The 27,832-nt window shown below is 57.4% G+C and overlaps 4 gene segments (V, D, J or C); all 4 read left to right on the top strand.

Moving 5' to 3' along the window:
- Nucleotides 1–16,441, top strand: part of LOC104673310 — a 167,610-nt gene extending 151,169 nt beyond the window's left edge. Inside the window, 7 exon segments of the C gene segment in view lie at nt 4,739–4,783; nt 11,964–12,278; nt 12,369–12,704; nt 12,926–13,243; nt 13,423–13,755; nt 15,884–15,999; nt 16,173–16,441. Of these exon segments, the coding sequence occupies nt 4,739–4,783; nt 11,964–12,278; nt 12,369–12,704; nt 12,926–13,243; nt 13,423–13,755; nt 15,884–15,999; nt 16,173–16,181 (1,472 nt within the window).
- LOC104670082 overlaps nt 3,131–27,832 on the top strand; it is a 97,606-nt gene continuing 72,904 nt past the window's right edge.
- The window catches only part of LOC104674290, a 168,727-nt gene continuing 144,183 nt past the window's right edge, over nt 3,289–27,832 (top strand). Inside the window, 1 exon segment of the C gene segment in view lies at nt 3,289–3,385. Within this exon segment, the coding sequence occupies nt 3,304–3,385 (82 nt within the window).
- LOC104673311 overlaps nt 4,790–27,832 on the top strand; it is a 191,967-nt gene continuing 168,924 nt past the window's right edge. The window contains 1 exon segment of the C gene segment in view: nt 4,791–5,413. Coding sequence covers nt 5,371–5,413 — 43 coding nt within the window.

Genomic DNA, 27,832 nt, shown 5'->3' with positions numbered 1-27,832 from the left:
GGGAAACTGTAGATTCACCAGCTGTAGCAGCGGTGTGCTCCTGCATTGCTTCTGACCTGGGAAATGAAGCAGCAAGACTTTTTCTGCTGTGGCTTTGCCCAGAAGGGCCTTCCTCCCAGAGCAGAGTGCCGGGCTGGCAGGAGCAGCAGTGGAAGTGTGGAAACCATATCTCCAGCAGCAGAGACCATCAGAAGCAGAGCCTCAGGTATAAGGGATACAACGCACTCTCCCCAGCCTGGGAGTGACAGAATGCATCATTCCTCACAGTGAAACCCCTGTGTTCCAGCCATCTGGCCCACCACAGAGTCAGCTCAGAGCCAGCCCCTCGCCAACCTGGAGCCTGGCCAGCTCGCCAAGCTGCACCATAGGCCTAGAAGGCGTGGAGATCTGCTGCAGTGCCCTGTCCTCCAGTGAGGCCTGCCATCCCTGCCAAGGGTCGCCTCTGGCTTCTCCTTCTCCAGGATGGCACAGTCCAGAGACTCAGTGCCTAGAGTAGGTGTTGCCCCCCTGCTTCTGGGCCCAGACCCTCCCTTGTTGCTGATCCCTGGCCCTTCCCTCTGGCTTGGATGTCCAGGGCCCTGTCACAGCCGGGGAGCTGCTCCTGCTCAAGGACTTTCGTCAGCAGGATCGAAAGGCTATGTCCTGAACAATGCATGGGCCACGTGAGCAGAGCAGGATCGAAAGGCCACATCCTAAACAGTGCATGGGCTATGGGAGCGGACTACCCTCTGCACTGCCCTTGGGGCTGCAGCTCTCAGCTCAGCTCCCAGCCCTGCTCAGGGCAGCCAGGCCAGGAAGTGCCAACCAGGCTAAGTGACCCTGCGGGGGGACAGGTGCCCCAGGAGATGCCAGCTGTGGGGAGAGGCTGGGGGCCAACTCGACCTGGCCTGTGGGCCCTGCCCTGGCTGCCCATTGCATGATCTGGCCATCACGTCTGTGACACTCGTGTGCTTTCCCTGGTGTGTCCTTGTGGCAGGTGGGGGCAGAGGGTGTGTTCCCAGGACCCAGTCACAGGATGCTGTGGAAGGAGCTGGGCCCAGACACCTGCAAAGCCATGGGCATGGGAGTCTCTGGCCCCTCCACAGCTCTGCACACAGGGGCCATATACAGGGGCCTCATGGGCCTGCACGTCTGCTGGAGCTGAACAGGCCTCTGAAGTGTGTGAAAAGGCAGGGCCAGGGCGGGGCTAGATGCCGGCAAGGGGTGGAGCCAGTGCTTCTGGAGGGACCTGGAAACCCCACCCCTCACCCCTGCAAAGGATGCAGGAGGCCCCAGAGCTGAGACCATCAGAGGAAGAGCCTTGGGAAAGGGTCTGGGGGCTCAAGGAGTCCTACCACGAACTGTGAGCCCAAGTGAGTCTCAAACGGCAGCTCAGAACCCCACTGCTTCCTCAGACAGCAGGACCCCAGTGCAGGAGGAGAGGGAAGGCCAGGCCCTCCCTCCCCCAGCCCAGGGATCCAGAGGCCCAGGCATGGGGGCTTGAGACACAGCCCACCCTCAGCCTGCTCCCTTGACCCTTGACCCTGCCTGCGCCCCCTAGGGCCAGAAGTCCAAAGGCCAGAGTGCCACTCCCCCAGCACCAGACCACCCTCCTCCTCACTCCCTGACCTCATCCCCTCACAGCTGCCTCCCTGACCATCAGGGCCCAACCACCCCTAATCAAATGGGTTCTCGGCCCCTCATGGCTAGAGACGGGTTATCTCACCTTTCCCAGCCTAAGACTCCGGCCCCATGCTGGCAACTGTTCACCCATGTCTAGAGAGATCCACTGCCCCAGGCAGCACCTCAGAGTCCCCTGTCCTGCCTGGACCCCTATAGGAAACCCCACAAACTGCCGCCATTCTGTCCACACCCCTACAGGAGCCCCAACCCTCTCCCCACATCCAGCCTTCCCTCCCAGACCCCACATCCCTGCCCGCACGGTGCCTGAGGGAGTCTTCTTGAGCAGCCTCTAAGCAAGCCCCCAGCACCCTTCAGCCCCTTCAGGGCACTCAGGCCCCCTTTCCACCCAGCCTCAGCAAACCACCTGCGTCCTTCAACGACAGGTCCCAGCCTTCCAGCCTTTGCCTTGCCTATTCCTCTCCTGAAACTCTGCCCCAACACAGACCCTCCCCAGCAAGCCTGCATGGGCAGCTCCCCTACCCCAGACACCCTGTGCCCGTCAGTTCACCCCCAGCAGAGGCCCTTGCCAGGCACACCCCCATGCTCACACCTGGCCGCAGGCCTCGGCCTCCCTGAGGGCTCCACTCAGCCCGCGTCTGGCCAGTGGTGTGTGCAAAGTCCCTCACCCAGACTCGGCAGAAGGCAGCCAGTGCAGGCCCGGGGAGGGGCTCCCCTTAGACCACCTTGCACCTTCCCTGGCACCCGCCATGGGAAGAGCTGAGACCTCATTGAGGACCAGCTGAGGCGCAGGGAAGGGACCTAGCTCTCGTGGACACACAGGGAGCCCACGCCAGGGTGCTGTGGTGAGACCCAGCGCCACCCGCTGAGGCCTCCCATTCAGTGGAACATCAGTAAATAGGTGGAACCAACCAGGCAACCCGTGCCAGGCCCCACAGACGGGATCAGAGCAGGAAAGGCTCCCTACCCCTGCGGGCCAGCGAGGAGCCCTGGCGGGGGCCGTGGCCCTGCAGGCAAGGAGGCTCCCCCAGCCACTGCCACCCCGGCCTGTCTGCAGCTGGGAAAACAACTCAGAAAGCAAGCGGATGAGAGGTGGCCTGACAGACCCAGCTTCAGATCTGCTCTAATTTACATAAGAAAAGGAAAAACACACTCGCCAGCCTTCAGCACTCTAATGATTCTTAACAGCAGCAAATGACTGGCACGAGACTCAAGAGTGACTGGCACGGTTGAGGGCTGGGGTCTCCCACATGTTCTGGGGCTAACAGCGGAAAGGAGAGCACTGGCAAAGATGCTGGGGGCCCCTGGACCCGACCCGCCCTGGGGACTGCAGCCAGACCAGCCCCAGGCCCCGCAGGCCCCCTACCAGCCGCAGGGTTTAGGCTGAGCTGGGAACCACTGTGCTAACTGGGGACACAGTGATAGGAAGCTCTGCAAAAACCACGCTCTCCAGGGACCCCGGCTGTGGGTTTCTGCAGCCCCTGGCTCAGGGCTGACTCACTGTGGCTGAATACTTCGAGCACTGGGGCCAGGGCGCCCTGGTCACCGTCTCCTCAGGTGAGTCTGCTGTCTGGGGATAGTGGGGAGCCAGGTGTACTGGGCCAGGCAAGGGCTTTGGCCTCAGACTTGGGGACAGGTGCTCAGCAAAGGAGGTCGGCGGGAGGGCGGAGGGTGTGTTTTTGTATGGGAGAAGCAGGAGGGCAGAGGCTGTGCTACTGGTACTTCGATCTCTGGGGCCCTGGCACCCCGATCACCGTCTCCTCAGGTGAGTCCCCCTGCAGCCCCCTCCCAGTCTTCTCTGTCCAGGCACCAGGCCAGGTCTCTGGGGTCTGCAGCTGGTCTGGGTCTGGCCTGAGGCCACACCAGCTGCCATCCCTGGGATCTCTGCCATGGGCTGCATGCCAGAGCCCTGCTGTCACTTAGCCCTGGGGCCAGGTGGAGCCCCCAAGGACAGACAGGGACCCCGCTGGGCTTCAGCCCCATCAGCGACCCCCACAGATGGCAAGCAGGCCGAGGGCAGGGATGGGAAAGAGAAGTTGTGGGCAGAGCCGGGGCCGGGGCTAGGCGCTGGCTGTTCAGGTGCTAGGGACCAGGCCCACTCTTTAGTGTGGCTACAAGTACTTGGAGCACTGGGGCCCAGAGCACAGGGCAGCCTGGCCACCGTCTCCCTGGGAAGGTCACCCCTCCCGGCCTGGGTCTCAGCCTGGGGATCTGTGTGACTGGGGACAGGGACGCCGGCTGCCTCTGCTCTGTGCTTGGGCCATGTGACCCATTCGAGTGTCCTGCACGGGCACAGGTTTGTGTCTGGGCAGGAACAGGGACTGTGTCCCTGTGTGATGCTTTTGGTTTCTGGGGCCAAGGGCTCAGGGTCACCGTCTCTTCAGGTAAGATGGCTTTGTTTCTGCCTCCTTGCTCTGGGTCCAGCGTCCTCTGTCCTGGAGCTGGGAGATAATGTCCAGTGGCTCCTTGGTCTGTGCGTGGCCATGTGGGGCCCTCCGGGGCTCCTTCTGGGGCTGTTTGGGGTCACATTCAGCAGAAGGCCTTTCTTTGGGAATCGGGACTCTGCTCCTGGGACAAAGGGTGGGCAGAGTCATGCTTGTGCTGGGGACAGAATGATCTTGGGTCACGGGGTTGGCTGCCACAGCTGGCCGGGGACAGTCAGAGTCAGGTTTTTGTGCACCCCTTAACGGGGCCTCCCACAATGTGACTACTTTGAATACTGGGGCCAGGGAACCCTGGTCACCGTCTCCTCAGGTGAGTCCTCACAACCTCTCTCCTGCCTTAACTCTGAGGGATTTTGCTGCATTTTTTGGGGAAAATAAGTGTGCCTGGGTCTCCTGCCAAGAAAGCTCTGGAGCAGCCTGGGGGGCTCAGGAGGACGCCCCGAGGCAACAGCGGCTACACAGACAAGGGGCAAGGGCTCCGGGTCTCCAGACGCTCCCTCCTCCTGCGCCCAGCAGCAGGGGTCTCCCTGTGGTCAGGGCCACCCTGGGCCTCTGGGGTCCCTTGGCCCAAAAACCCCGGGCCCTCCACGGGCTCCGTCTGAGAGGGTCCCAGGGACTTAGCGGGTGCCAATTCTTGCCTGGGGTCCTGGCATTGTTGTCACAATGTGACAACTGGCTCGATGTCTGGGGCCAGGGAACCCTGGTCACCGTCTCCTCAGGTGAGTCCTCACCACCCCCTCTCCGAGTCCACTTAGGGAGACTCGGCTTGCCGGGGTCTCAGGGTCAGAGTCCTGGAGGCACTTTGGAGGTCAGGAAAGAAAGCCAGGGAGAGGGTCCCTTCGAATGGGAACCCAGCACCTCCTCCCCAAGTCCAGCCACAGATGTCGGCAGCTGGGGGGTTCCTTTGGCTGGTCTGGGGTGACCACTCTCTGCTTCATTTGGAGCATTCTCAGGGGCTGTGGTGACGATTGTGTGGTAGGGCTCTGTCCCGCTCCAAGGCACCCGCTCTCTGGGACAGGTGCCCGCCGGGGTGTTTGGACTCCTGGGGGTGACTTGTCAACCGTCTGCTTGCAGTTGGATGTCCCAGGCCGACAGTGTTCTGGCTTCTGAGGGGTCAGGCCAGAATGTGGGGTACGTGGGAGGCCAGCAGAGGGTTCCATGAGAAGGACAGGACAGGGACACAGACAGTCGGCTTCCATGTGACGCCTGGAGACAGAAGGTCTGGGTGGCTGGGAACAATGCGAGCCGGGCGCCCAGGGTTTTTGCGGGGTGAGGATGGACATTCTGCCATTGTGATTACTACGGTATGGACTCCTGGGGCCAAGGGGTCATGGTCACCGTCTCCTCAGGTAAGAATGGCCACTCTATGGCCTTTGTTTTCTGCTATTGCCTGTGGGGTTTTCTGAGCATTGCAGGCTGGTCCTCGGGACATGTTCCAAGGGGACCTGGGCGGACTGGCCAGGAGGGGACGGGCACTGGGGATCTGGGAGCCTCTGTGGATTTTCCGATGCCTTTGGAAAATGGGACTCAGGCTGGATGTGTCTGATGGAGTAACTGAGCCTGGGGGCTTGGGGAGCCACATTTGGATGAGATGCCAGAGCAAACCAGGGGTCTTAGTGATGGCTGAGGAATGTGTGTCAGGTGTGGTGTCTGTAGGACTGCAAGATCGCTGCACACACAGCGAATCATGAAACATTTTCTTTAGAATTATGAGGTGTGCTGTGTGCCAACCTGCATCTTAAATTCTTTGTTGTCTGGAAAGAGAACTGTCAGAGTGGGTGAATCCAGCCAGGACAGACGCGTAGCCTTGGTCTTGATGAGAGCAGGGTCGGGGCACAGGTAGTCCAGAAAGGGTGGCTGCTGTCCTGACAGGGGCTTAGGGAGGCCCCAGGAGCTCAGTGCCCTGAAGTTGGTTTCCAAGAGAAAAGGATTGTTCATCTTAAGAGGCGTGCTTATTAAATGTTAAAAGACGGGATATGTTTGAAGTGGCTCCAGAGAAAAATGGTTAAGACAATTATGACTTAAAAATGTGAAAGATTTTGAAGTATATTAATTTTTTTAACTGTCCAAGTATTTGAAATTCTTATCATTTGATTAACACCCATGAGTGGTATGTCTCTGGAATTAGGGCCAAAGTAAGTTTAGCTAAGAAATACTAGCACAGTGCTGTCGGCTCTGATGCAGGACTGAGTTTTGAGCATCATAAATTAAGTTTATTTTTTTAATTAATTGAGTGAAGCTGGGAGTGGATGATGAGTTAGAGTCAAGATGGCTGCATGGGGGTCTCAGGCACCCACAGCAGGTGGCAGGAAGCAGGTCACCGCAAGAGTCTATTTTAGGAAGCAAAAAAACACAATTGGTAAATTTATCACTTCTGGTTGTGCAGAGGTGGTTTTGCCTGGGCCCAGATCTGAAAGTGCTCTACTGAGCAAAACAACACCTGGACGATTTGCGTTTCTAAAATAAGGCGAGGCTGACCGAAACTGGAAAGGCTCTTTTTTTTTTAACTATCCGAATTTCATTTCCAATCTTAGCTTATCAACTGCTAGTTTGTGCAAACAGGATATCAACTTCTAAACTGCATTCATTTTTAAAGAAAGATATTTAAAAATTAAACAGTCTTAGGGAGAGTTTATGACTGCATTCAAAAAACTTTTAAAATTAGTTTGTTATGCCTTCATGTGATAATTAATCTCAAACACTTTTTCAATACCTCAGAGCATTATTTTTATAATAACTATGCTCACAATCTTTTTAGGTTAGCTCGTTTTCTCTTTGTGATTAAGGAGAAACACTTTGATATGCCGATACAGTGGCCTTCATTTTAGTATTTTTCAAGACCACTTTCAACTACTCACTTTAGGATAAGTTTTAGGTAAAATGTGCATCATTATCCTGAATTATTTCAGTTAAACATGCTAGTTTGTGGCTTAAGAGAAAACTCAGTCAGATAGTGCTGAAGACAGGACTGTGGAGACACCTTAGAAGGACGGGTTCTGCTCGGAGTCACCGATTCAGCTTCAGCCGGACTGGCCTAGCGGAGGCTCTGGGAGGGGGCCTGCCAGGCCCAGGCTGGGCTTTGGGTCTCCCCGGACTACCCAGAGCTGGGATGTGTGGCTTCTGCCACCAGGCCAACTGGCTGCTCAGGACCCAGCCCTTGTTAATGGACTTGGAGGAATGATTCCATGCCAAAGCCTTGCAAGGCTCGCAGTGACTACACACCTGACATGGTAAGAGACAGGCAGCTGCCGCTGCTGCATTCGCTTCTCTTAAAACTTTGTATTTGATGTCTTATTTCCACTAGAAGGGGAATTGGTCTTAACTGCTTGATGAAGAGCAGGAGACTCATTTGTGTGAGTCTTTTGAGTGACCATTGTCTGGGTCACTCCCATTTAACTTTCCCTAAAGCCCGTTTGAAGGAGAGGTCACCCGAGCTCTTCTGCAACCTCTGAATGCGGATGGCATGAGTCATGATGCTTCAGCCCCACTGGCATCGCTCTTGTCTAAATCATTGACTTAGGTCATCGCACCCTTGAAAGTAGCCCATGCCTTCCAAAGCGATTTGCGGTAAATGGCAGAATTTTAAGTGGCAAATTCAGATAAAATGCATTTCTTGGTTGTTTCCAATGATGACTGTTATCTAGAGGGAATTTAAAGGCAGGGGTTTATTTCAGACTCAGAAGGGAGGAGATGCTCCGAGAAGGTGGAGGCTTTGAGCATTTCAATACCCTCCTCTCGGTGCAGAAGCTATGCTGCCGATTCTAGAGCAAGGGGAGCTCCTCACTTTTATCACAGTATAGGCTCCTAAGTTCTTGGTCTAATTCTGAAGATGTTCTAATAACTTTAAAGCAGCAAAGAAATATGCCACCCAGGTAGTGGAGGGTGGTCATGGTTGGTACTGCTGTGGGACCAAAACCCAGGCGGTGCGAGGGCAGGACTGCCGGAAACTGGGGTATCAAGTAGAGGGAGACAAAAGATGAAAGCCAGCCTGGTGGTGCAGGAACCTGGCAATGAGATGGCTTTAGCTGAGACAAGCAGGTCCGGTGGGCTGACCGTTTCTAGCCATGATAACTCCATCCAGCTTTCAGAAATGGACTTGGATGGGCAAAACTGACCTAAGCTGACCTAGACTAAACAACGCTGAACTGGGCTGAGCTGAGCTGGGTTGAGCTGAGCTGAGCTGAGCTGGGCTTGGCTGCACTAAGCTGGGCTGAGCCGGGCTGGGCTGAGCTGTGCTGAGCTGGGCTGACCTGGGCTGAGTTATGCTTTGCTGGGCTGGGCTGGGCTGAGCTGGGCTGAGCTGAGCAAGGCTAGGCTGAGCTGAGCTCGGCCGGGCTGGGCTGGGCTGGGCTGAGCTGAGCTGAGCTGAACCAGGCTGAGCCAAGCTAGGGTGAGCCGAGCTGAGTTGAGCTTAGCTGGGCTGAGCTAACCAGGGCAGGGGCTGCGCTGGGCTGAGCTAACCTGGGCTGGGCTGAGCTGAGCTGAGCTAGGTTGGGCTAGCCTGAGCAGGCTGTGTTGGGCTGACCCAAGCTGGGCTGAGCTCATCAGAGCTGAGCTGAGCTGAGTTTAGCTGGGCTGAGCTAACCAGGGCTGGGCTGAGCTGGGCTGAGCTGAGCAGAGCTAAGCCTGCTAAAGAACTAAGAGCTAAGCTATGCTGGGCTGACCTGGGCTCAGCTATGCTTTGCTGGGCTGGGTTGGGCTGAGCTGGGCTGAGCTGAGCTGAGATGAGCTGAGCGGAGCTGAGCTGGGCTAAGCTGGGCTGAGCCGAGCTGAACTGGGCTGAGCCAAGCTGAACCAGATTGAGCGTGCTGTGTTGGACTGAGCCAAGCTAGGCTGAGCTGAGCCGAGTTGAGCTTAGCTGGGCTGAGCTAACCTGGGTAGGAATGAGCTGGGCTGAGCTAACCTGGGCTTGGCTGATCTGGGCTGGGCAGGGCTGGGCTGGGCTGAGCTAAGCTGAGCTAGGGTGAGCTGGGCTTTGCTGGGCTTTGCTGGGCTCAGTCAGGTTGGGTTGGGCTGGGTTGAGCTTACCTCAACTGAGCTGACCTAGGCTGAGCTGAACTGAGCTGAAGTAGGTGTGCTGGGCTGAACTGGGCTGAGCTGTGCTGGGCTGAGCTGGGATGAGCTGGGCTGGGATGAGCTGGGCTGTGCTGAGCTGATTTGGGCTGGGCTGAGCGGACCTGGGCTGAGCTCGGTCAAGCTGAGCTGAACCAGGATGAGCTGGGCTGGGCGGTACGGGCTGGGCTGACCTGGACCAGGCTGGGCCAGGTTGAGCTGGGCTGAGCCAAGCTGGGCTGAGCTGAGCTGGGATGATCTGGGTTGAGCTTAACTGACCTGGTCTGGTCTGGGCTGGGCTGGGCTGGGCTGAACTGACCTGGGCTGAGCTGGGCTGAGCTGAGCTGAGCTGAACTGGGCTGTGCTGAGCTGGGCTGGGCTGGGCTGAGCCAGGTTGTGCCCGGCTGAACTGAGCTGGGCTAAGCTGAGCTCGGCTGAGCTGGGCTGGGCTGAGCTGAGCTGGGCTGAGTGGGGCTGGGCTGGGCTGAGCTGAGCTGAGCTGAGCTGAGCTGAGCTGAGCTGAACTGGGCTGGGCTGAGCTGAGCTGAGCTGGGCTGAGTGGGGCTGGGCTGGGCTCAGCTGGGCTCAGCTGGGTTGAGTGGGGCTGGGCTGGGCTGGGCTGAGCTGAACTGGGCTGAGCTGAGGTGAGCTGAGCTGGGCTCAGCTGGGCTCAGCTGGGTTGAGTGGAGCTGGGCTGGGCTGGGCTGGGCTGGGCTGAGCTGAGCTGAGCTGAGCTGAACTGGGCTGAGTTGAGCTGGGCTGAGCTGGGCTGGGCTGAGCTGAGCTGGGCTGAGTGGGGCTGGGCTGGGCTGAGCTGAGCTGAACTGGGCTGGGCTGAGCTGAGCTGAGCTGAGGTGAGCTGAGCTGGGCTCAGCTGGGCTCAGCTGTGTTGAGTGGGGCTGGGCTGGGCTGGGCTGAGCTGAACTGAGCTGAACTGGGCTGAGCTGAACTGGGCTGAGCTGAGGTGAGCTGAGCTGGGCTCAGCTGGGCTCAGCTGGGTTGAGTGGGGCTGGGCTGGGCTGGGCTGGGCTGAGCTGAGCTGAGCTGAGCTGAACTGGGCTGAGTTGAGCTGGGCTGAGCTGAGCTGGGATGAGCTGGGCTGAGCTGGGCTGGGTTGGGTTGAGCTGAGCTGGGTTGGGTTGAGCTGAGCTGGGTTGGGTTGAGCTGAGCTGGGTTGGGTTGAGCTGAGCTGAACTGAGCTGAGCTGGGTTGGGCTGGGCTAGGTTGGGCTGAGCTGGGCTGAGCTGGGCTGAGCTGAGCTGAGCTAAACTGGGCTGTGCTGGGCTGAACGGAACTGAGCTGTGCTGGGCTGGGCTGGGCTGGCCTATGTTGGGCTGTGCTGGGCTGAGCTGAATTGGTCCAGGCTGGGCTGAACCGAGCTGGGTTGAGCCAAACTAGGCTAAGCTGGGATGAACTGGGCTGGGTTGAGCTGGGCTGGACTGGGCTGAGTTGAGCCAGGCTGACCTGGTCTGAGCTGAGCTGGGTTGAGCTGAACCGGGTTGGGCTGGGCTGGGCTGGGCTGCAATGAGCTGAGATGAACTGAGCTGAGCTGGTCCGGGCTGGGCTGAGCTGAGCTGAGTTGAGCCAAGTTAGGCTGGGCTGGACTGAGCTGGGCTGAGCTGGGCTGGGTTGAGCCAAGTTAGGCTGGGCTGGACTGAGCTGGGCTTAGCTGGGCTGGGTTGAGTGGAGCTGGGCTGGGCTGGGCTGAGTTGAGCTGGGTTGACCTGGGCTGAGCTCAGCTGGGTTGAGCCGAGCCGGGCTGGGCTAGGCTGCACTGAGCCAGGCTAGGTTGAGCTGGGCTGGGCTAAGCTAAGCTGTGCTGAGCTGGGCTGAGCCGAGCTGGGTTGAGTGAGCTGGGCTAGGCTGGGTTGGGCTGAGCTGGGCTGTGCTGAGCTGGGCTGAGCTGGGTTGAACTGTGCTTAACTGGGCTGGGCTATACTGGGCTTAGCTGGGCTGAGCTGAGATGGTCTTAGGTGGTCTGAGCTCCGCTAGGCTGGGCTGAGCTGGTCTGAGCTCATCTGAGTTGGGTTGAGCTGAGCTTGGCTTTGCTGAGCTGGGCTTGGCTGAGCTGCATTGAGCTGGCCTGGGCTGGGATGAACTGGAAGACATGGCACTGGGCCAGTCTTCATGATCTTGTCGGACACCGATGAATAGCCTCAGCTGAGTCTACACTGCGTTCCCCTCACATCCACCATCCCTATACTCACTCCCAGGCCTGGGATGTCTGCCTGGGGAGACTTCAGGGTAGCTGGAGTGTGGCTGAGATGGGGGCAGCATAAGCTGGGTTGGAGGGACCAAGCTCTCTATTGGCTGCCTGCAGGGTGTGTGGCTCCAGGCTTCCCATTCAGGTATGCAACCTGGGCCCTCCAGCTGCATGTGCTGGGAGCTGAGTGTGTGCAGCACCTACCTGCTGCTGCCTCAAGGGAAAGCAGGCCTGGTCCACCCAAACCTGAGCCCTCAGCCATTCTGAGCAGGGAGCCAGGGGCAGGCAGGCCTCAGAGTGCAGCAGGGCAGCCAACTGAATGGTGGCAGGGGCGGCTCCACCTGCTCCAGGAGACCCCAGGTCTGCCCAGGTGTTCAGCGCTGGGCCCTGCAGCAGGACAGGCTGAGGCCTGCAGCCCTGACAGCCTTGGACAAAGACCCGAGGCCTCGCCACAGCCCCACCACCCCTGTTAGCCATGACAATCTGGGCTTTGGAGGCCTGCAGGTGGCCTTGGCTTTGGTGGGGCAGCCACAGCGGGACACAAGTAGAGAGGGCCACTCGGAACGCCACTCAGCCCCGACAGGCAGGGCACAAGAAGGCAGCTCCTCACCCCTCCCTTTCTCTTTTGTCCTGCGGGTCCTCAGGGAGTGCGTCAGCCCCAACCCTTTTCCCCCTCGTCTCCTGTGAGAATGCCCCGCTGGACACGAACAAAGTGGCCGTTGGCTGCCTGGCACAGGACTTCCTTCCCGACTCCATCACTTTCTCCTGGAAATTCAAGAACAACTCTGACATCAGCAACGGCGTCTGGGGCTTCCCATCAGTCCTGAGAAAGGACAAGTACGTGGCCACCTCGCAGGTGCTGCTGGCTTCCAAGGACATCATGCAGGGCACAGACGAACACGTGGTGTGCAAAGTCCAGCACCCCAACGGCAACAAAGAAAAGAACGTGCCTCTTCCAGGTGAGGGAGGGGCCCACCCACCGGGGCAGAGAGGGAGCCAAAGGGGGCAGGAGTGGCGGGCACCAAGCTGACGCGTGTCCCTCACTGCAGTGGTTGCCGAGCTGCCTCCCAACGTGAGTGTCTTCGTCCCACCCCGCGACGGCTTCGTCGGCATCCCCCGCGAGTCCAGGCTCATCTGCCAGGCCACAGGTTTCAGCCCCCGGCAGGTTGAGGTGTCCTGGCTGCGCGACGGGAAGCAGGTGGAGTCTGGCATCACCACGGACCAGGTGGAGGCTGAAGCCAAAGAGTCTGGGCCCACGACCTTCAAGGTGACCAGCGCACTGACCATCAGCGAGAACGACTGGCTCGGCCAGAGGGTGTTCACCTGCCGCGTGGATCACAGGGGCCTGACCTTCCAGAAGAATGTGTCCTCCCTGTGTGAAATCAGTGAGTGACCTGTCCCCGAGGGCAGCACCCACCAACACACAGGGGTCCACTTGGGTCTGGCATTCACCACCCAGACGCAGCCATCTGCTCCCTGAGCCTTGGCTTCCCAGAGCGGCCAAGAGCAGGGGCTCGGCAGAGGCTGTTGCTCTCTTTGGGTGGGAACCAGGCCTCGACCGACATCCACACCTGCCCCACCTCTGACTCCCTTCTCTTGACTTCAGATCCAAACATAGCCATCCGGGTCTTCGCCATCCCCCCATCCTTTGCCAGCATCTTCCTCACCAAGTCCACCAAGTTGACCTGCCTGGTCACAGACCTGGCCACCTACGACAGTGTGACCATCTCTTGGACCCGCCAGAATGGCGAAGCTCTGAAAACCCACACCAACATCTCCGAGAGCCACCCCAATGGGACCTTCAGCGCCGTGGGTGAGGCCAGCATCTGCGAGGACGACTGGAACTCCGGGGAGAGCTTCAGCTGCACTGTGACCCACACGGACCTGCCCTCGCCGCTGAAGCAGACCATCTCCAGGCCCAAGGGTAGGCCCCACTCTTGCCCCTCTTCCTGCACTCCCTGGGACCCTCCCTTGGCCTCTGGGGCATGGTGGAGAGCACCCCTCACTCCCCCGTTGTCTGGGCAACTGGGGAAAAGGGACTTGCCCCCAGCCCACAGGCCGGTCCCCTCACTGCCCTGCCCTCACCACCATCTCTTCTCACAGGGGTGGCCATGCACAGGCCCGAGGTCTACTTGCTGCCACCAGCCCGGGAGCAGCTGAACCTGCGGGAGTTGGCCACCATCACCTGCCTGGTGACGGGCTTCTCTCCCGCGGACATCTTCGTGCAGTGGATGCAGAGGGGACAGCCTTTGTCCCAGGAGAAGTATGTGACCAGTGCCCCAATGCCTGAGCCCCAGGCCCCAGGCCGGTACTTCGCCCACAGCATCCTGACCGTGTCTGAAGATGACTGGAACACGGGGGAGACCTATACCTGCGTCGTGGCCCATGAGGCCCTGCCCAACAGGGTCACCGAGAGGACCGTGGACAAGTCCACCGGTAAACCCACCCTGTACAACGTGTCCCTCGTCATGTCCGACACAGCTGGCACCTGCTACTGACCCTGCTGGCCTGCCCACAGGCTCAGGGCGGCCGGCCGCTCTGTGTGCGCGCGCGCAAACTAACCATGTCAACGGGGTGAGATGTTGCATCTTATAAAATTAGAAATAAAAAGATCCATTCAAAAGATACTGGTCCTGAGTGCACAATGCTCTAGCCTGCTGGGGTGGTGGCTGTGCTGCACCCACTCTGCGCCTCCCCTACAGACCACCTTCCTCCACAGCCTCCACCCCTGCCTCACCCACCTGCGTGCCACAGTGGCTTCCAGAAACCCCTAAACTCCCTGCAGCTGCTCACAGCAGGCTGACCTCAGACTTGCCATTCCTCCTATTGCTTCCAGAAAGCAAGCTGAAAGCAAGGCCACACGTATACAGGCAGCACACAGGCATGTGTGGGCACACATGGACAGACACGGACACACACAGACACATGGACACACAGAGATGTGCTAACCCATGGGCACACACATACACAGACATGGACACACGCATACACAAACATACATGGACACACATGTACAAGCATGCACAGGCACACAAAGAGAACACTAACTACAGGCACACACATGGACACATGGACGTATGCACACATGGACACATACATGTGCAGGACGTGCACACACACAGACATACTAGCACAGAGGCATACACACACAGACACACATCCACAAACACACAGGTGCATGCACACACACACGTACAGACACAAGTACATGGAAACGTGCACACACACAGACACACCGACACAGACACGCAGGAGCACGTGCATACACTAACACGTGGACACACGCATGTATACCCACAGGCACACAACAGACGGACACGTGCACACAGACATGCACACACCCACAGACACAACATGTGCACATGCTGGCCAGCCCCCGCCCGCATTCTCCTGGTGCCCTGTCATACACTCTGTCCCTGCAGCAGTTTGCTCTCTGTGCTATGCTGGCCCCCGGGCTTTGGGCCCAGGCTCTGCTTGTCCTTCTGTCTCTGCTTAGAGGTGCTGCCATGGCACCCAGCTTGGACTCTACTTGGGGAGCAGCGGCCCCAGGGATAGTATGTGAACCCTGCTGAGGCCAGGCTCTTGATGAAGGCAGTAGATAGCCCCCACACTCACCGGTGAGCAGAACCAGGGCCTGTGCCATGTGCTGAGGGCAGGCAGTGTCTAAGCATGGGCCCAGAGGGCAGGGTGGCTGCTCTGGCGGCTGCTCCTCTTACAGGAGGCCTCAGGAGATGAGCTGGAGCAAGTCTGCCCCTGCAAAGACCACCTGCTCCCCAGCCCACAGCAGGGAGCAGGCGAGGTCAAACAGCAGCAGCCCAGGAAGGACCCAGCCCAAGCAGGGAAGGCAGGGCCCAAGTGAGGTCTCCACATCCAACACACAGTGCTGTCCCTAACTGGGGAGTCCCCACCACACTCTTGGCCCTTTGGGGTCCTGGGCTCCAGGTGTCTCCAAGGGCCCATCTGTGCAGGGGATGCAGCCCCCCAAATGTCCTCATTCCACTGTGGAGCTCAGGTCTCCATCCGCCCCCTGGGTCCTGGCAGGGTAGGACAAGTCCGCCAGGATGTCCCCATGCAGACTCTGCTCCAAGAGGGAGCTGGAGAGTCAGGGCCTTGGTGAGGGGGTGAGGATCAGGCATCCCCTAGCTTAGTCCTCCCACCTGCCCGCCCCCACAGCACAAGGGCGGGGCCACACCCCCTGCTTCCCCCTCCAGGAGAGTGAGGACATGCTGGCCGCCACTCCGCTAGGGCCCCAAACTCCGGCCCCCGCCTGTGTCTGTGTGCTGCATCCCCCACGCTCTACGCCATCCCAGGGCTCCTGGGAAGAGACCTCAGGGTCCCAACCCTGCCCAGCCTCGGCCTGTGCCCCTGCTGCATCAGCCTTGCAGGGACCCAGCCCAGGCCCTGAACAGTGTCCGAGCCCCCCTGCACTTGCTCTCCCCGCCCCCGCCCCGGGTGCAGCACAGCCTAGGGTCCAAGGGCAGGCTTAGAGGATGGGCCCCAGGGGCGGGCTTTGCTGGGTGCCACCCCAGCCTGACCCTATTCCCCTGTGCTGTGTCTCCTGCAGAGGGGGAGGTGAGTGCCGACGAGGAGGGCTTTGAGAACCTGTGGGCCACTGCCTCCACCTTCATCGTCCTCTTCCTCTTGAGCCTCTTCTACAGTACCACTGTCACCTTGTTCAAGGTAGCACGGCTGTGGCACAGGGATGAGGGCACAGGGGGAGCGTGGGGCCCGGGGAGCAGCCTGGGCTGGACGTCTACCCCAGAGGCCCCCATACCACCCTGCTTAGTCACCTCTGCCCCAGCTCCCTTCCCAACCATGGGGAAAGCACTTCACACTGTCTCTGTTGCCCGCAGGTGAAATGATCCCAACAGAAGAACATCGGAGACCAGAGAGAGGAACTCAAAGGGGCGCTGCCTCCAGTCTGGGGTCCCGGCCTGTGTGGCCTGTTGGCACGTGTTTCTCTTCCCTGCCCGGCCTCCAGCTATGTGCTCTAACACAGGCTTCCTTCTAGAGAGGCAGGGGCTGGCTGGTGTGCGGGCCACCATGGGGGCTCTACCCCACACCGCTTTGCTGTGTATACGCTTGTTGCCCTGAAATAAATATGCACATTTTATCCATGAAACTGCTTTCTTGTGAGGGTTTTTGTTTCTTTTTCAAAACTTTCATGCTACGTGGGCATCTCAAGGGGGATCCCAGTTCCAAAGGCAGCTGTGGAGAAGAGCGCTGGGTCAGCACTGGGGGTTTCGAGGAAAGCCATGTGCCCAGGAAAGGCGCCACAGGAGCAGGTGGGCCAGACTCAGACTCGGGGCATGCCCAGCCTGATGGAAGGAGGGCAACTGAGCAGGAGAGGGCTCCAGGCCTGGTCCCCCAAGCACAGCCTGAATTGGGAGACTGGGGCTCAGGCCTCGGGGGCCTCTGTGTGTGCTCCACGAGCCTACAACTGCCCGGCTCACGTTGCCGCCGTTCCTAGCAAGCCCAGACAAGTGTTGGCCCTGCCCCAAACCTTCGTGGCGTCTGGTGCTCGCCACCGGGGTCCAGGAGGCGTGGGCTGAGCCCTCGAGAGCATGTGGCCCTGTCTGCACAGTGTGGGGGCCTTGCACCCCACAGAAGCACAGGGGTGGGTTGGCTGCAGCCACGCCCATGGCAGGGGTGTGGAAGTTGGAGCAAAAATTTCGGGTGAAGCAGTGTCAGTCCAATTGGGAGACTATCACAAAACACGATCGGCTGGGAAGCTTGAGCAATAGACATTTGCCTCCCACAGCTCTGGAGGCCGGAAGTCTAAGATCAAGGCGCCGGCAACTTCAGTGTCTGGTGAAGGCCAGTTCCCGGCTCAGAAACGCACCTTCTCACTGCGTCCTCACGCGGCAGAAGTGGGTGAAGGAGCTCTCAGGGTCTCTTTCATACGGGCGCTAAACCCATCACGAGGGCCTCATCATTTCCCAGATGCTCAGGCTCCCAATGTTATCCTCTTGTGGGTGGGGACTGGGGGGCATGACCGTGTGGTCCTTAGGAACCATTAGGGAATACATGGTGGGGAGGGTAAGTCTCCGCCATCACCCTGAAGATGGGCAGGTGGTGGTCAGGCTTTGGGCAGTGCCAAAAAATGACTCCCCAGGTTGGTAGGAGCAGGATCAAAGAATAGGGGATTTTTTCAGAGATGGCAGCCAAGCAGAAGCTGGGGGCTCATGCCAGGAGGCTCACTTGGCCATGGTGCAGTTAGCCAGAGGTGACCCACAGTCCATGGCAAAGTCAAGGACAGCAGTGGTTGTGAGACCAGGCTGGAGTCAGGTGGTTGAGGGGAGAGGACCAGGCTGGAGGACTGGGCAGACCCCAAGGCCATAGAAATGTCCTGGAGGAAGCATCCAGGATGGCGTCTTGGGAGGGCTCAATAGCCAGGGGCCCAGAAGGAGGCCATTTCAGGTTCTGAGGAGCAGCCTGGCACTTGCTCTGAGCCAGCTGTCACAGACATCTGGGGGCTGCTGGGTACAACTTGTGTCCCTCCCACTGTGCTCTCCACAAGGACCTGGCTCGCCCTTGTGACCGTGCTGGATCCCCGAGTTGGCACCGGCCCTGCCCTCAGAGAGAATGTCCAGGAGGCAGGTGGAGATGCACATGTGGGTCCCTGGGGAAATCCATCCTCTGGCCGTGGGCTCCCAGTTGGCTCCCAGCCTACGGCTCCAGCTTCACCCCATGTAGCTTACCATGGGCTCAACCTCCCAGGCTGGGGGAGGACGGAGTGAGGGGTTCCACACTGCCCATGGCATACCCAGGGGGCCGGGGAGACTGCGCTGGGCTGGGGCAGGGAGGCCTCGTGCAGGCCGTGGGGCTGGCAGCTCAGAACAACACCCATATCCGTTAGGTGTGGCCCTGGCAACACAGCACCCCAGACTGCGTGGCTTAAACAACAGAAGTTTATTCTGTCCTGCTTCAGGAGGCCGGGCATCTGGGATGGAGGCCTCGGTGAGGCTGACTCCTCTGTGTCATGGGAGACTGTCCCAGGCTCTCTCCTGGCTGCTGGGTGTTGCCGGCCATCTCTGCCGCTCCTGGCTTGTGGGAGCAGCGCTATCTTCACAGGGCGTTCTCCCCACCTGCTGTCTGTGCCCAGATGCCCCCTTTTGATGGGGACAGCAGTCATATCAGATCAGAGGCTCGCCCTACTCCAGGGTAACATCATCTGAACTTGACTGCACCTGCAAAGACTCTGTTTCCAAACAAGGTCACATTCTGAGGTCCTGGGGGTTAGGACTTCAACACACGAATTTATAGGGGAACACATTTTAACCCATGACAGTTTGCCCTCCGCTCCCCCCATAATCATGTCCTTCTCACATGTAAAATTCCTGCATCCCATAGCAGCATCTCCAAGATGGCTAACCCCTTCCAGCACCAACTCTTAGTCCACAATCTCAGCTAAATATCACCTGCATCAAGTGTGGGAGAAACCCAGGGTGAGATTCATTCTGGGGTGAAATTCCTCTCCATCTGTGGACCTTTGTAACTGGACAAGAAGTTACCTGCTTCCAAAGTGCAATGATGGGACAGGCATAGGATAGACATTCCCATTCTGAAAGGTATACATCAAAAGGGAGTAAGGAGCCATGGGTCCCAAGCAAGCCCAAAACCCAGCAGGGAAAACTGCATTAGATTTAAGACTCAAGGCTCATCCTCCTGGGTCAATGCTCCATCTTCCAGGTCCACGGGGGTGACCCCATGCTCTTGGCCCATGGTGGTCAGAGCCCCCACAGCCTCCTCATCCTTGGCTCTGATCTCAAAGTCACCCTTCCTTCATTGTATCTGGTCTCCTTCCCCTTCCATCCAACCTGGCATTGTTTCTGCTGTTTTATAATTCACAAAATCCTTGTCAGCTTCCCATGAAATTCATGGGGGTTCGAGTCATCAGACAAGAGAGCCCTGCACAGTTATATCCTCAATAACCTCATCTCTACTCCTGGTTTCTGCTGAGATGGTTGATTGGATCCATAAGTCATGATTCCAATCTCTTTAACAAATGATTGCCCAGACACATCCTTGGCCTTGTTTCCAGAGCACACAATTGGACAGGCTGAGAATCTGCCAGCTGTTCAAGTTGTGGGTCCTGTTTACTGAACACTTCCTTCTTCAACTGATCTCTCTCCTCTCACATTTTACTATAAGCAGGTGGGAGAAATCAGGTTGTGCCTTCAACACTTTTCTTAGAAATATCCTCAGCTAAACATCCAAGTTCATCACTTGTAAGTCCTACTTACCATCAAGAGAATGTGATTCAGCAAAGTGCTTTGCCACTATAACAAAGGTTATCTTTCCTCCAATTTTCAATAACATGTTGCCTTACCAGAGGCATCTTTAACATTCACATTTCTAGCAACATTCTGTTTGTGACAATTTATGTATCCTCTAAGATGACAGATGTTTTCTCTACAGCTCTCCTCTTTCTTTCTGAGCCCCTACCAGGATCACCTTTAATGTCCAAATCTCTACCAATAGTCTTCAAGGAAACCTAGGCTTTTTCTAACATGCACCTCAAAACTCTTCTCACCTCTACACATTACCCTATCCCAAATTCATTTCCACAGTTTTAGGTATCGATTAAATCAGCACCCCACTTCTAAAGCCAAAATCTGTTTTAGTTTCTTATGAGCTATTGTAACAAAGTACCACAACTGCATGGCTGAAACAACAGAAATGTATTCTCTCTTATTTCTGGAGGCCAAGTGTCTGAGAGCAAGCTGTGGGCAGGCTTGGTTCTTCTGGGTTGGCAGGGAGAATCTGTTCCAGGCTTCTGTCCTGAATTGTGTTGGTTTGCTGGGAAACTTTGGTGTTCCTTGGCTTTTGGAAACAGCTCCTCCATCTCTACCTTTACCTTCATTTGGCATTCTGCCTGTGTGCATGTCTGTCTAAATTTCCCCTTTGCATAAGGACACTAGCCATATTGGATCAGAGGCTCACTCGCCTCCTGCGTGACCTCATCTTGATTGCATCTGCAAAACTCTCTTCCAAAGAAAGGCACATTCTGAAGCCCTACAGGTCAGAGCTTCAACACGTCCATTTATTTGAAGACACAACTCAACCCAAAACAAGACCCATCCCTAGTGTCTTACCAGTGGTGCTGTAGAGGGAGGCCTGGCAGGGCTGACATCCCAGAACCTCAGGGAAAAGTGAAAATAGCACAGAGAGGTCCAAGAGGTGGCTCAAGGAAGGGAATTAGGAAGGGAGTTTTGAGGTGCATGTTAGAAAAAGTCTAGGTTTCCTTGAAGACTATTGGTAGAAATTTGGACATTAAAGGTGATCCTGGTGGGGGCTCAGAAAGAAAGAGGAGAGCTGTAGACAAAACGTCTGTCATCTCAGAGAATACATAAATTATCATAAACAGAATGTTGCTAGAAATGTGAATGTTAGAGATGCCTCTGGTAAGGCCCCAGAGGTGGAAGATTCTGTTCAGGTGGAAGACTCTGAGGTGGGCCATGAATACTGCCTAGGATGTGGAGGGTTGACAATGGGTTGACAATCCTGCTCAGAAAATCCCAGGAAAAAGGATGTAAATGGGGAGAAGAGGAGGGTCACCCAGTGTTTGGGAAAGCAGGGTGTCAGGTTCCGCCCCAAGGGAGAAGGGAAGGAGGATGGGGCCACCGCCACACCGGATGACCTTGTGTACCAGGCTGAAGAACGGCAACACCTGGCCCCACCTGAGCAGTGACAGTCAGTGTGGTGGTGGGAAGACATGGGTGGAGGCAGGGGGTGAGTAGAAGGTTAGACTAAGACGGAGCACCGGGGGCCACCAGGGACCCAGGCAAGACCTCTGCACTCGCTCAGCTGCCCTGGGTACCCAGGTCTCCAGGAAAGTGAGGCTGAGAGCCAAGCCCAGCAGGCAGCCACACATTCTGGGACCTGCCACCCTACAGCCTGCTGTCCATGAGTAACACCCCTTACAAGGGGCCAGGCCAGCTCACGGGTTTGTCCCAGGTAGCAAAGCCCCTGGGGCCAGGTATCAGGGAGAGGAGGATCCAATCCCACCAGCTCCTCTGGAGCCACTCAGAGGACCAGACGCATGGCCCTCCACAGGGACCCCATGGTCCCTGCAGGGCAGCTGAGGACCCACAGCTGGAGGCCTGGGCAGGGGGGCCACACAGCCCTAGGCCCATTACTCCCAGGCTTGACGGCTCCTCCTCCCCTCAGGGGCCCAAGGGAAGTGGTTCCCAGATAGACTGGGGGTAGCAGGGAAGGTGGAGGTCCCAGGAATGCCCAGGGGGTACCAAAGCCTCTGGAGGGAAGACCTCTCCCTTCTAAGGGCTCTCAGCAACAGCAGCCCAGTGTCCACAAAGCCACGGGTCCCACTCAGTGATGCTGACAGGAGCGGCAGTCGGGACACTCGTGTGCACAGGCCACTTGGCCAGCCCTGCTCACCCCGGGAACTCTTCCTGGACCCCTTCTCCCCGGCTCCCCTGCCATTCTGCTGCCAGGGTCCTCTGCCCGGCCCTACCCCTTGTCCTCAGAGCCTCCAGCCTCAGACTCCCACTGTGTCTGTCTTCCAGTGTCCACCAAGGCTCCAGACGTGTTCCTCATCACATCAGCGTGTGAACTCCCGAAGGATAACAGCCCTGTGGTCCTGGCATGCCTGATAACTGGGTACAACCCAAAGTCCGTGACTGTCACCTGGCACCTGGGGACACAGATCCAGGACCAGATTATGTTCCCTGAGACAGAGAGACAGGGCAGCTACACAACAAGCAGCCAGCTCGCCACCCCACCCCTCTCCCAGCGGCACCAAGGCGAGTACAAATGCAGCGTCAAGCATATCCCCAGCAATACAAACAAGGAGAAGACCTTCCGCTGGCCAGGTAGGTAGCACCGGAGATCACCTAGAAGGGTCCCCTAGGACCCCCAGCACCTTCCACTCAGGGCCTGACCACAAAGACAGAAGCAAGGGCTGGGCTGTGAGGCAACCCCCAGCTCTGCCCTCAGGGTGTATCCTCCCCACTCACCCTGTATCCACCCCACTGGACCTCCCCATCTCGGTCCCTCTCCCTCAGCCCCTCTGCTCCCTCTCTCTGCAGCCCCATCTCCCAACATTCATATCCCTTTCCTTCCAGACCTTTCCCCCAGTATGCACGGAGGCAGCTTGCCCAGCAAAGGTGGCTGTTGAGTGGGCTTCCCACAGCCAAGCTCCCACCCCATGCTGTGGCCCCTCCCTTCTGCCTGCCTGGCTGCCTGTGCCGCCCACCTACCTGTCCACAACCCAGCCTCTGGTACATCCGTGCCCTCTGCCCTCACCCTCACCTGCACTGTTCCTTGGATTTCAGAGTCTCCAAAGGCACAGTACCCCTCAGGGCCCACTGCGCAGCCCCAAGCAGAGGGCGGCCTCTCCAAGGCAACCAGAACCCCGGCCACCACCAGGAACACAGGTGAGAAGCCCTCCCACTGCACCCCACCCCCACCCACCTGCTCATTCCTCAGCTGTCTCCTGCAGGCAGCCCTTCATAACTCCTTGTCTGAGTCTCCAAGTCACACTTTGGGTAAGGAAAGGGACACTGAACTGCCACCTCTAACAAACACCTACAGCCAGCCAGTCTGCGGGACAGCAGATGCCAGACAGCCAGCAGACTCCCAGAGCAGACCTGGGCAGGCTCCCTGGCCCATGGACCCAGCTCTACCTCGCTGAGCTGAGGCATGGGCTCTTAGTGCAGCCTCACATAGAGCCACCCTGCTGAGGCAGTCTGGCTTGCAGACCCACAGGTCACTTGGGCTGCAGCAGTCCCTCCCCGTGACCCTCGCCTCCTGCCTGCCCCAGGCCTGGCTCTCTGCAAGTGCTGGGTTCTGATGGCCAGCCTGCTTCTCACCCTCACCCTGCCTGCCACCTCAGAATGGCAGAGGAAAGAGGGTCCTCACCAGGAACTTTATCTGAGAAGTCTGAGGCTTGTGACTCTGACCCACCTGAGATGTCCATGTGGCCGGGAGGACAGGTTCAGTGTTCGGGAGAACCCAGGTACGTGCCTGACCTTCTCTGAGTAGGGCAGGAGGCTGTTAGGAGAAGCAGCAGTAGGTGGGCTGGACCAACAGGCAGAATGACTATCCCTCACCCACCCTCTGGAGTGTGGGTCAAGCTCTGACAGGGGCATGGCACAGCCATGGTGGCCTCTGCCTGGATGAGTGGCCACGGTGCCCTCACCCTGAGCCAGAATCTGCCTCCACTCTGCAGGTGCAGAAACGCGACATTCCCATCTCTAAACGCACCAGGCTTGGGGCGGGTCAATCCGATGCAGGGAGATGGACACAGCACAGGGGTCCCATCTCTAAACGCACCTAGTTCCCAGGCTTGGGGTGGGTCAATCCGATGCAGGGAGATGGACACAGCACAGGGGCCAGAGCTTCCCGTGAGAAAGGTGAGGGCAGCTGCTCCCTGACCCAGGAATCTGCACTTGTCCCTCTCCACCCTCCTCATGGGCAGTGGAGACTCAGCAACAAAACAAGCTGAGTGCGCTGGCGACTAGCTCTAGCCCCCACCGCCTTGTCTGCTGGTGGAGGGGCCTTCCCCTGGGCAGCCCCCAAGAAGACGGCCAAGTGCTCTTACTCAGACCACAGTGCTACTTCCTGGCACCTCAATTTCCCACAACAACACGGGGTGCAGACAGGCGAGGGCCTCCTGCCCTGGGGCCTGGAGGGCATCCAGTTAAAGATGACCCTTCATGGGAGGCGCCTGAGATGTGCTGACCTCAGCTGCTGAGCCCTCAGGTCTGGTCTGCACTGCCCCACCTGGAGGACCCAATTGACCCAGACACAGCCAGGGTTACGGCATGACCCCGAGGACAGTGACCCACAGGCCAGATACAGCCAGGGCCTGTTTTGTGTGGCCTAGAAATGTCTTTACAGTTTTAGTGGGATGGAGGAGGAAGAGAAAGAGGGGAGGGAGAGAGAAAAACAGGGAAGAGGAAGAAGAGGAGTTCAATGCAGTCTCTACCAAAATTTCAATGACATTCTTCACAGAAGTGAAAAAGACCATCCTAACACACATATGTAGCCACAGAAGACCCCTAAAGCCAAAACAATTTTGAGCAGAAAGAACAAGGCAGGAAACATCCCAGTACCTGAATTCAAAACATACTGTAAAGCAGTTGTAATCAAAACAGGATGGTACATCATAAAAATAGATACACAGATCCATGGAACAGACAAGCGAGCCCAGAAATAAATCTACATGTTTGCAGTCCATTGATTTTCAACAAAGGCACCAGGAAAACACAATGGGGAGGGGACAGTTTCCTCAACAAATAGTGCTGGGGAAACTGGATATCTGTGTGCAGACCAATGAAACTACACAAAAATCAATTGAAAACAGTCTAGGCCGGTGGCTCATGCCTGTAATCCCAGCACTTTGGGAGGCCAAGGCAAGGCGCATCACCTGAGGTCAGGAGTTTGAGACCAGCTTGGCCAACATGGCAAAACCCTGTCTCTACTAAAAATACAAAATTTAGCACATGGTGGCCCACACCTGTTATCCCAACTTTTCAGGAAGCTGAGGCAGGAGAATCACTTGAATCTGGGAGGTAGAGTTTGCAGGGAGCCAAGATTGTGTCACTGCATTCCAGCCTGGACAACAGAATGAGACTGTGTCTCAAAAAGAAAAAAGAAAAAGAAAAAGAAAAAGAAAACAGTCTAAAGGTTTAACTGAACAGATAAAGCTACTAGAAGAAAACGTAGGAAAAACTCCATGACATTAGTCTGAGCAACAATTTTTGGATATGATCCCAAAAGCTCAGGCACCCGAAGCAAAAATACACAAATGGGATGACGTCAAACTTCAAAGCTTCTGCACGGCAGAGGGAACAATCAACAGTGAAGACACAACCTATGGAATGGGAGAAAATTCTTTGCAAACCCTACAACTGAGAAGGAACTAATATCCAAAATGTATAAGGAACTCAACTACTCAGTACTAAGAAAACAAATAACTCAATTTAAAAATGGGTGAAGTATCTCAGTAGACATTTATGAAAAGAAGACCTTAATGGCCAACACATGCATGAAAAAGTGCTCAACCTCACTAACCCTCAGAGGAATTAAGATTAAAACCATAATGAGATATCACCTCACAGCTGTTAGGATTCCTGTCACCAAAAAGACAAAACATAAAATGTGTTTGTGGGGGTCTGGAGGAAATGAACCCTGGTGCACTGTTGGTGGGAATGTAATTAGTATGCCCATCTTGGAAAACTGTATGGAGGTTCCTCAGAAAACAAAACATGGAAGTACTGTCCCATCTGGTAATCCCACTGCTGGCGACATAGCCAAAGGGCAAGAAGTCACTATTTAGAAGAGACATCTGCATTCATGCTCATGGCAGCACCAGTAACAAAAGCCAAGATATGGAACCAACCTAAGCACCCTCAGCATATGCACAGGCAAAGAAAATGTGGTATGTATGGGGCGCAATGGAATACTACTCAGCCTTTAAAAAGAGCGAAATTCTGTCATTGGCAACAATGTAGATGAACCTGAAGGGCATTTAGGCTAAGCGAAATAAGCCAGGCACAGAAAGAGCAATACTGCGTGATCGCACTTACATTTGGAATGTTAAAAAGGCAAACTCTTAGAGCCAGAGAGTAGAGAGGTGGGTGCCAGGGAGCAGGCACTGGTGACTGGGGAGATGTTGGTCAAAGGGCACAAAACTTCAGTTGGGAGGAATTAGTTCAGGACATTCCTTGTACATGGGGACTGTAGTTAGTAACAATGGATTGTATTCTTGAAAACCACTAAGAAAATAGATTTGAAGTGTTCTTGCCACAAAAAGTGACAAGTATGTGAGATAATGCATGGTCATTAGCTTGATTTAGCCATTCCACAATGTACACATATTTCAAACACTGTGTTGTACATGATAAACATATATAATTTTTGTCAATTAAAAACTTTTAGGAAGAAAAGAAGGAGGAGGAGGAGAAAGAACAAGAGGGAGAGACAAAGACCCCAGGTTTTTTCTGACCCCTGGGTTGTCAAAACACCTATGACCCAATAACTAGTTGGCCGTTGGCACCCTAAACTATAGAAGTGATTGCTGTTGTGTGGATGGGCCCTGAACACTTAGAAGCTCATGATCCCTGAGGACCCTCACGAGGACAGTCAGAGGCCCCCCGAACTCAGGGAGTACTGAGGAAGGAGCTCTTAGAAGCGTGGGGCCTCTCAAGCCCCTCAGAGGGCTCTGCCACATGGGTCGGGGGCAGGCTGAGGAGGAGTCCCAGGCTCCACGGGCAGCCTCTGTGCCTCTGACCAGGGTGTCCCCCACACTGCCACCTCCCCAGTGCCCTCCACTAGCCACATCTGGCCAGAAGCTGGGGGGAGGAGAGCCCAGTGGTTAAGTCAGTCCCTGCAGGGAGAGGGCACCAGAAAAAAACCTGGCCTGTGGATGACTCCCGGCCTGGCAGCCACGGAGCGGAGAGCTCTGGAAGCAACAAAGGCCCAAGTCTGCTCAGGGAAGAGCCGGCAGCAGCCTTGGGGCCAGACAGTGACCAAGAGTGGCACCGCCCATGGCCCAACAGGTCTTTGCCCATGGACCCCCCAGCTCCTGGAGACAGGGTCCGTGCACCTGGCCACGCAGGCAGGCCCCACACTCACGGGGAGGCTGCTGTGGAGCTCTGTGCAGCGCCTGGGGTGGGAGCTGGCTGCTCTCCAGGGTCTGGCCACAGCTTCTCCTTTGGTCTCCCCTGCAGAGTGTCCAAGCCACACCCAGCCTCTGGGCCTCTACCTGCTGCCCCCGGCCCTGCAGGACCTGTGGTTCCGAGACAAAGCCACCTTCACCTGCTTCGTGGTGGGCAGTGACCTGCAGGATGCCCACCTGTCCTGGGAGGTGGCTGGGAAGGTCCCCAAAGGGGGCATGGAGGAGGGGCCACTGGAGCAGCACAGCAACGGCTCCCAGAGCCAGCACAGCCAGCCTGGCCTACCCAGGTCCTTGTGGAATGCGGGCACCTCCGTCACCTGCACACTGAACCATCCCAGCTTCCCATCCCAGAAGCTGATGGCGCTGAGAGAACCCGGTGAGGCTGGCTCCCAGGTGGGGAGATGAGGGTGCCCGCAGCCTGCCGACCCCCACGCCTACCCCAGCAGCACCCATCATCTTCCACAGGAAAGGAGAAAGGAGGCACCAGCACCCTGGCTGGCCCCGCTTCTCTCCCAGTGCCCCCTGCGGCCGGAGCCCGACAGCCTCCCCCGCCTCCCGGCAGCGCCCCCTGTGGCCGGAGCCCGACAGCCTCCCCCCCTCCCCGCAGCGCCCCCTGCGGCCGGAGCCCGACAGCCTCCCCCGCCTCCCCGCAGTGCCCCCTGCGGCCGGAGCCCGACAGCCTCCCCCCGCTCCCCGCAGCGCCCCCTGCGGCCGGAGCCCGACAGCCTCCCCCCGCTCCCCGCAGCGCCCCCTGTGGCCGGAGCCCGACAGCCTCCCCCGCCTCCCCGCAGCGCCCCCTGCTGCCGGAGCCCGACAGCCTCCCCCGCCTCCCCGCAGCGCCCCCTGTGGCCGGAGCCCGACAGCCTC

This window comes from Rhinopithecus roxellana, chromosome 5, assembly GCF_007565055.1.
Source record: "Rhinopithecus roxellana isolate Shanxi Qingling chromosome 5, ASM756505v1, whole genome shotgun sequence".
In the NCBI taxonomy this organism is placed as follows: Eukaryota; Metazoa; Chordata; class Mammalia; order Primates; family Cercopithecidae; genus Rhinopithecus; species Rhinopithecus roxellana.
This window is presented reverse-complemented; position numbering and strand designations above follow the sequence as displayed.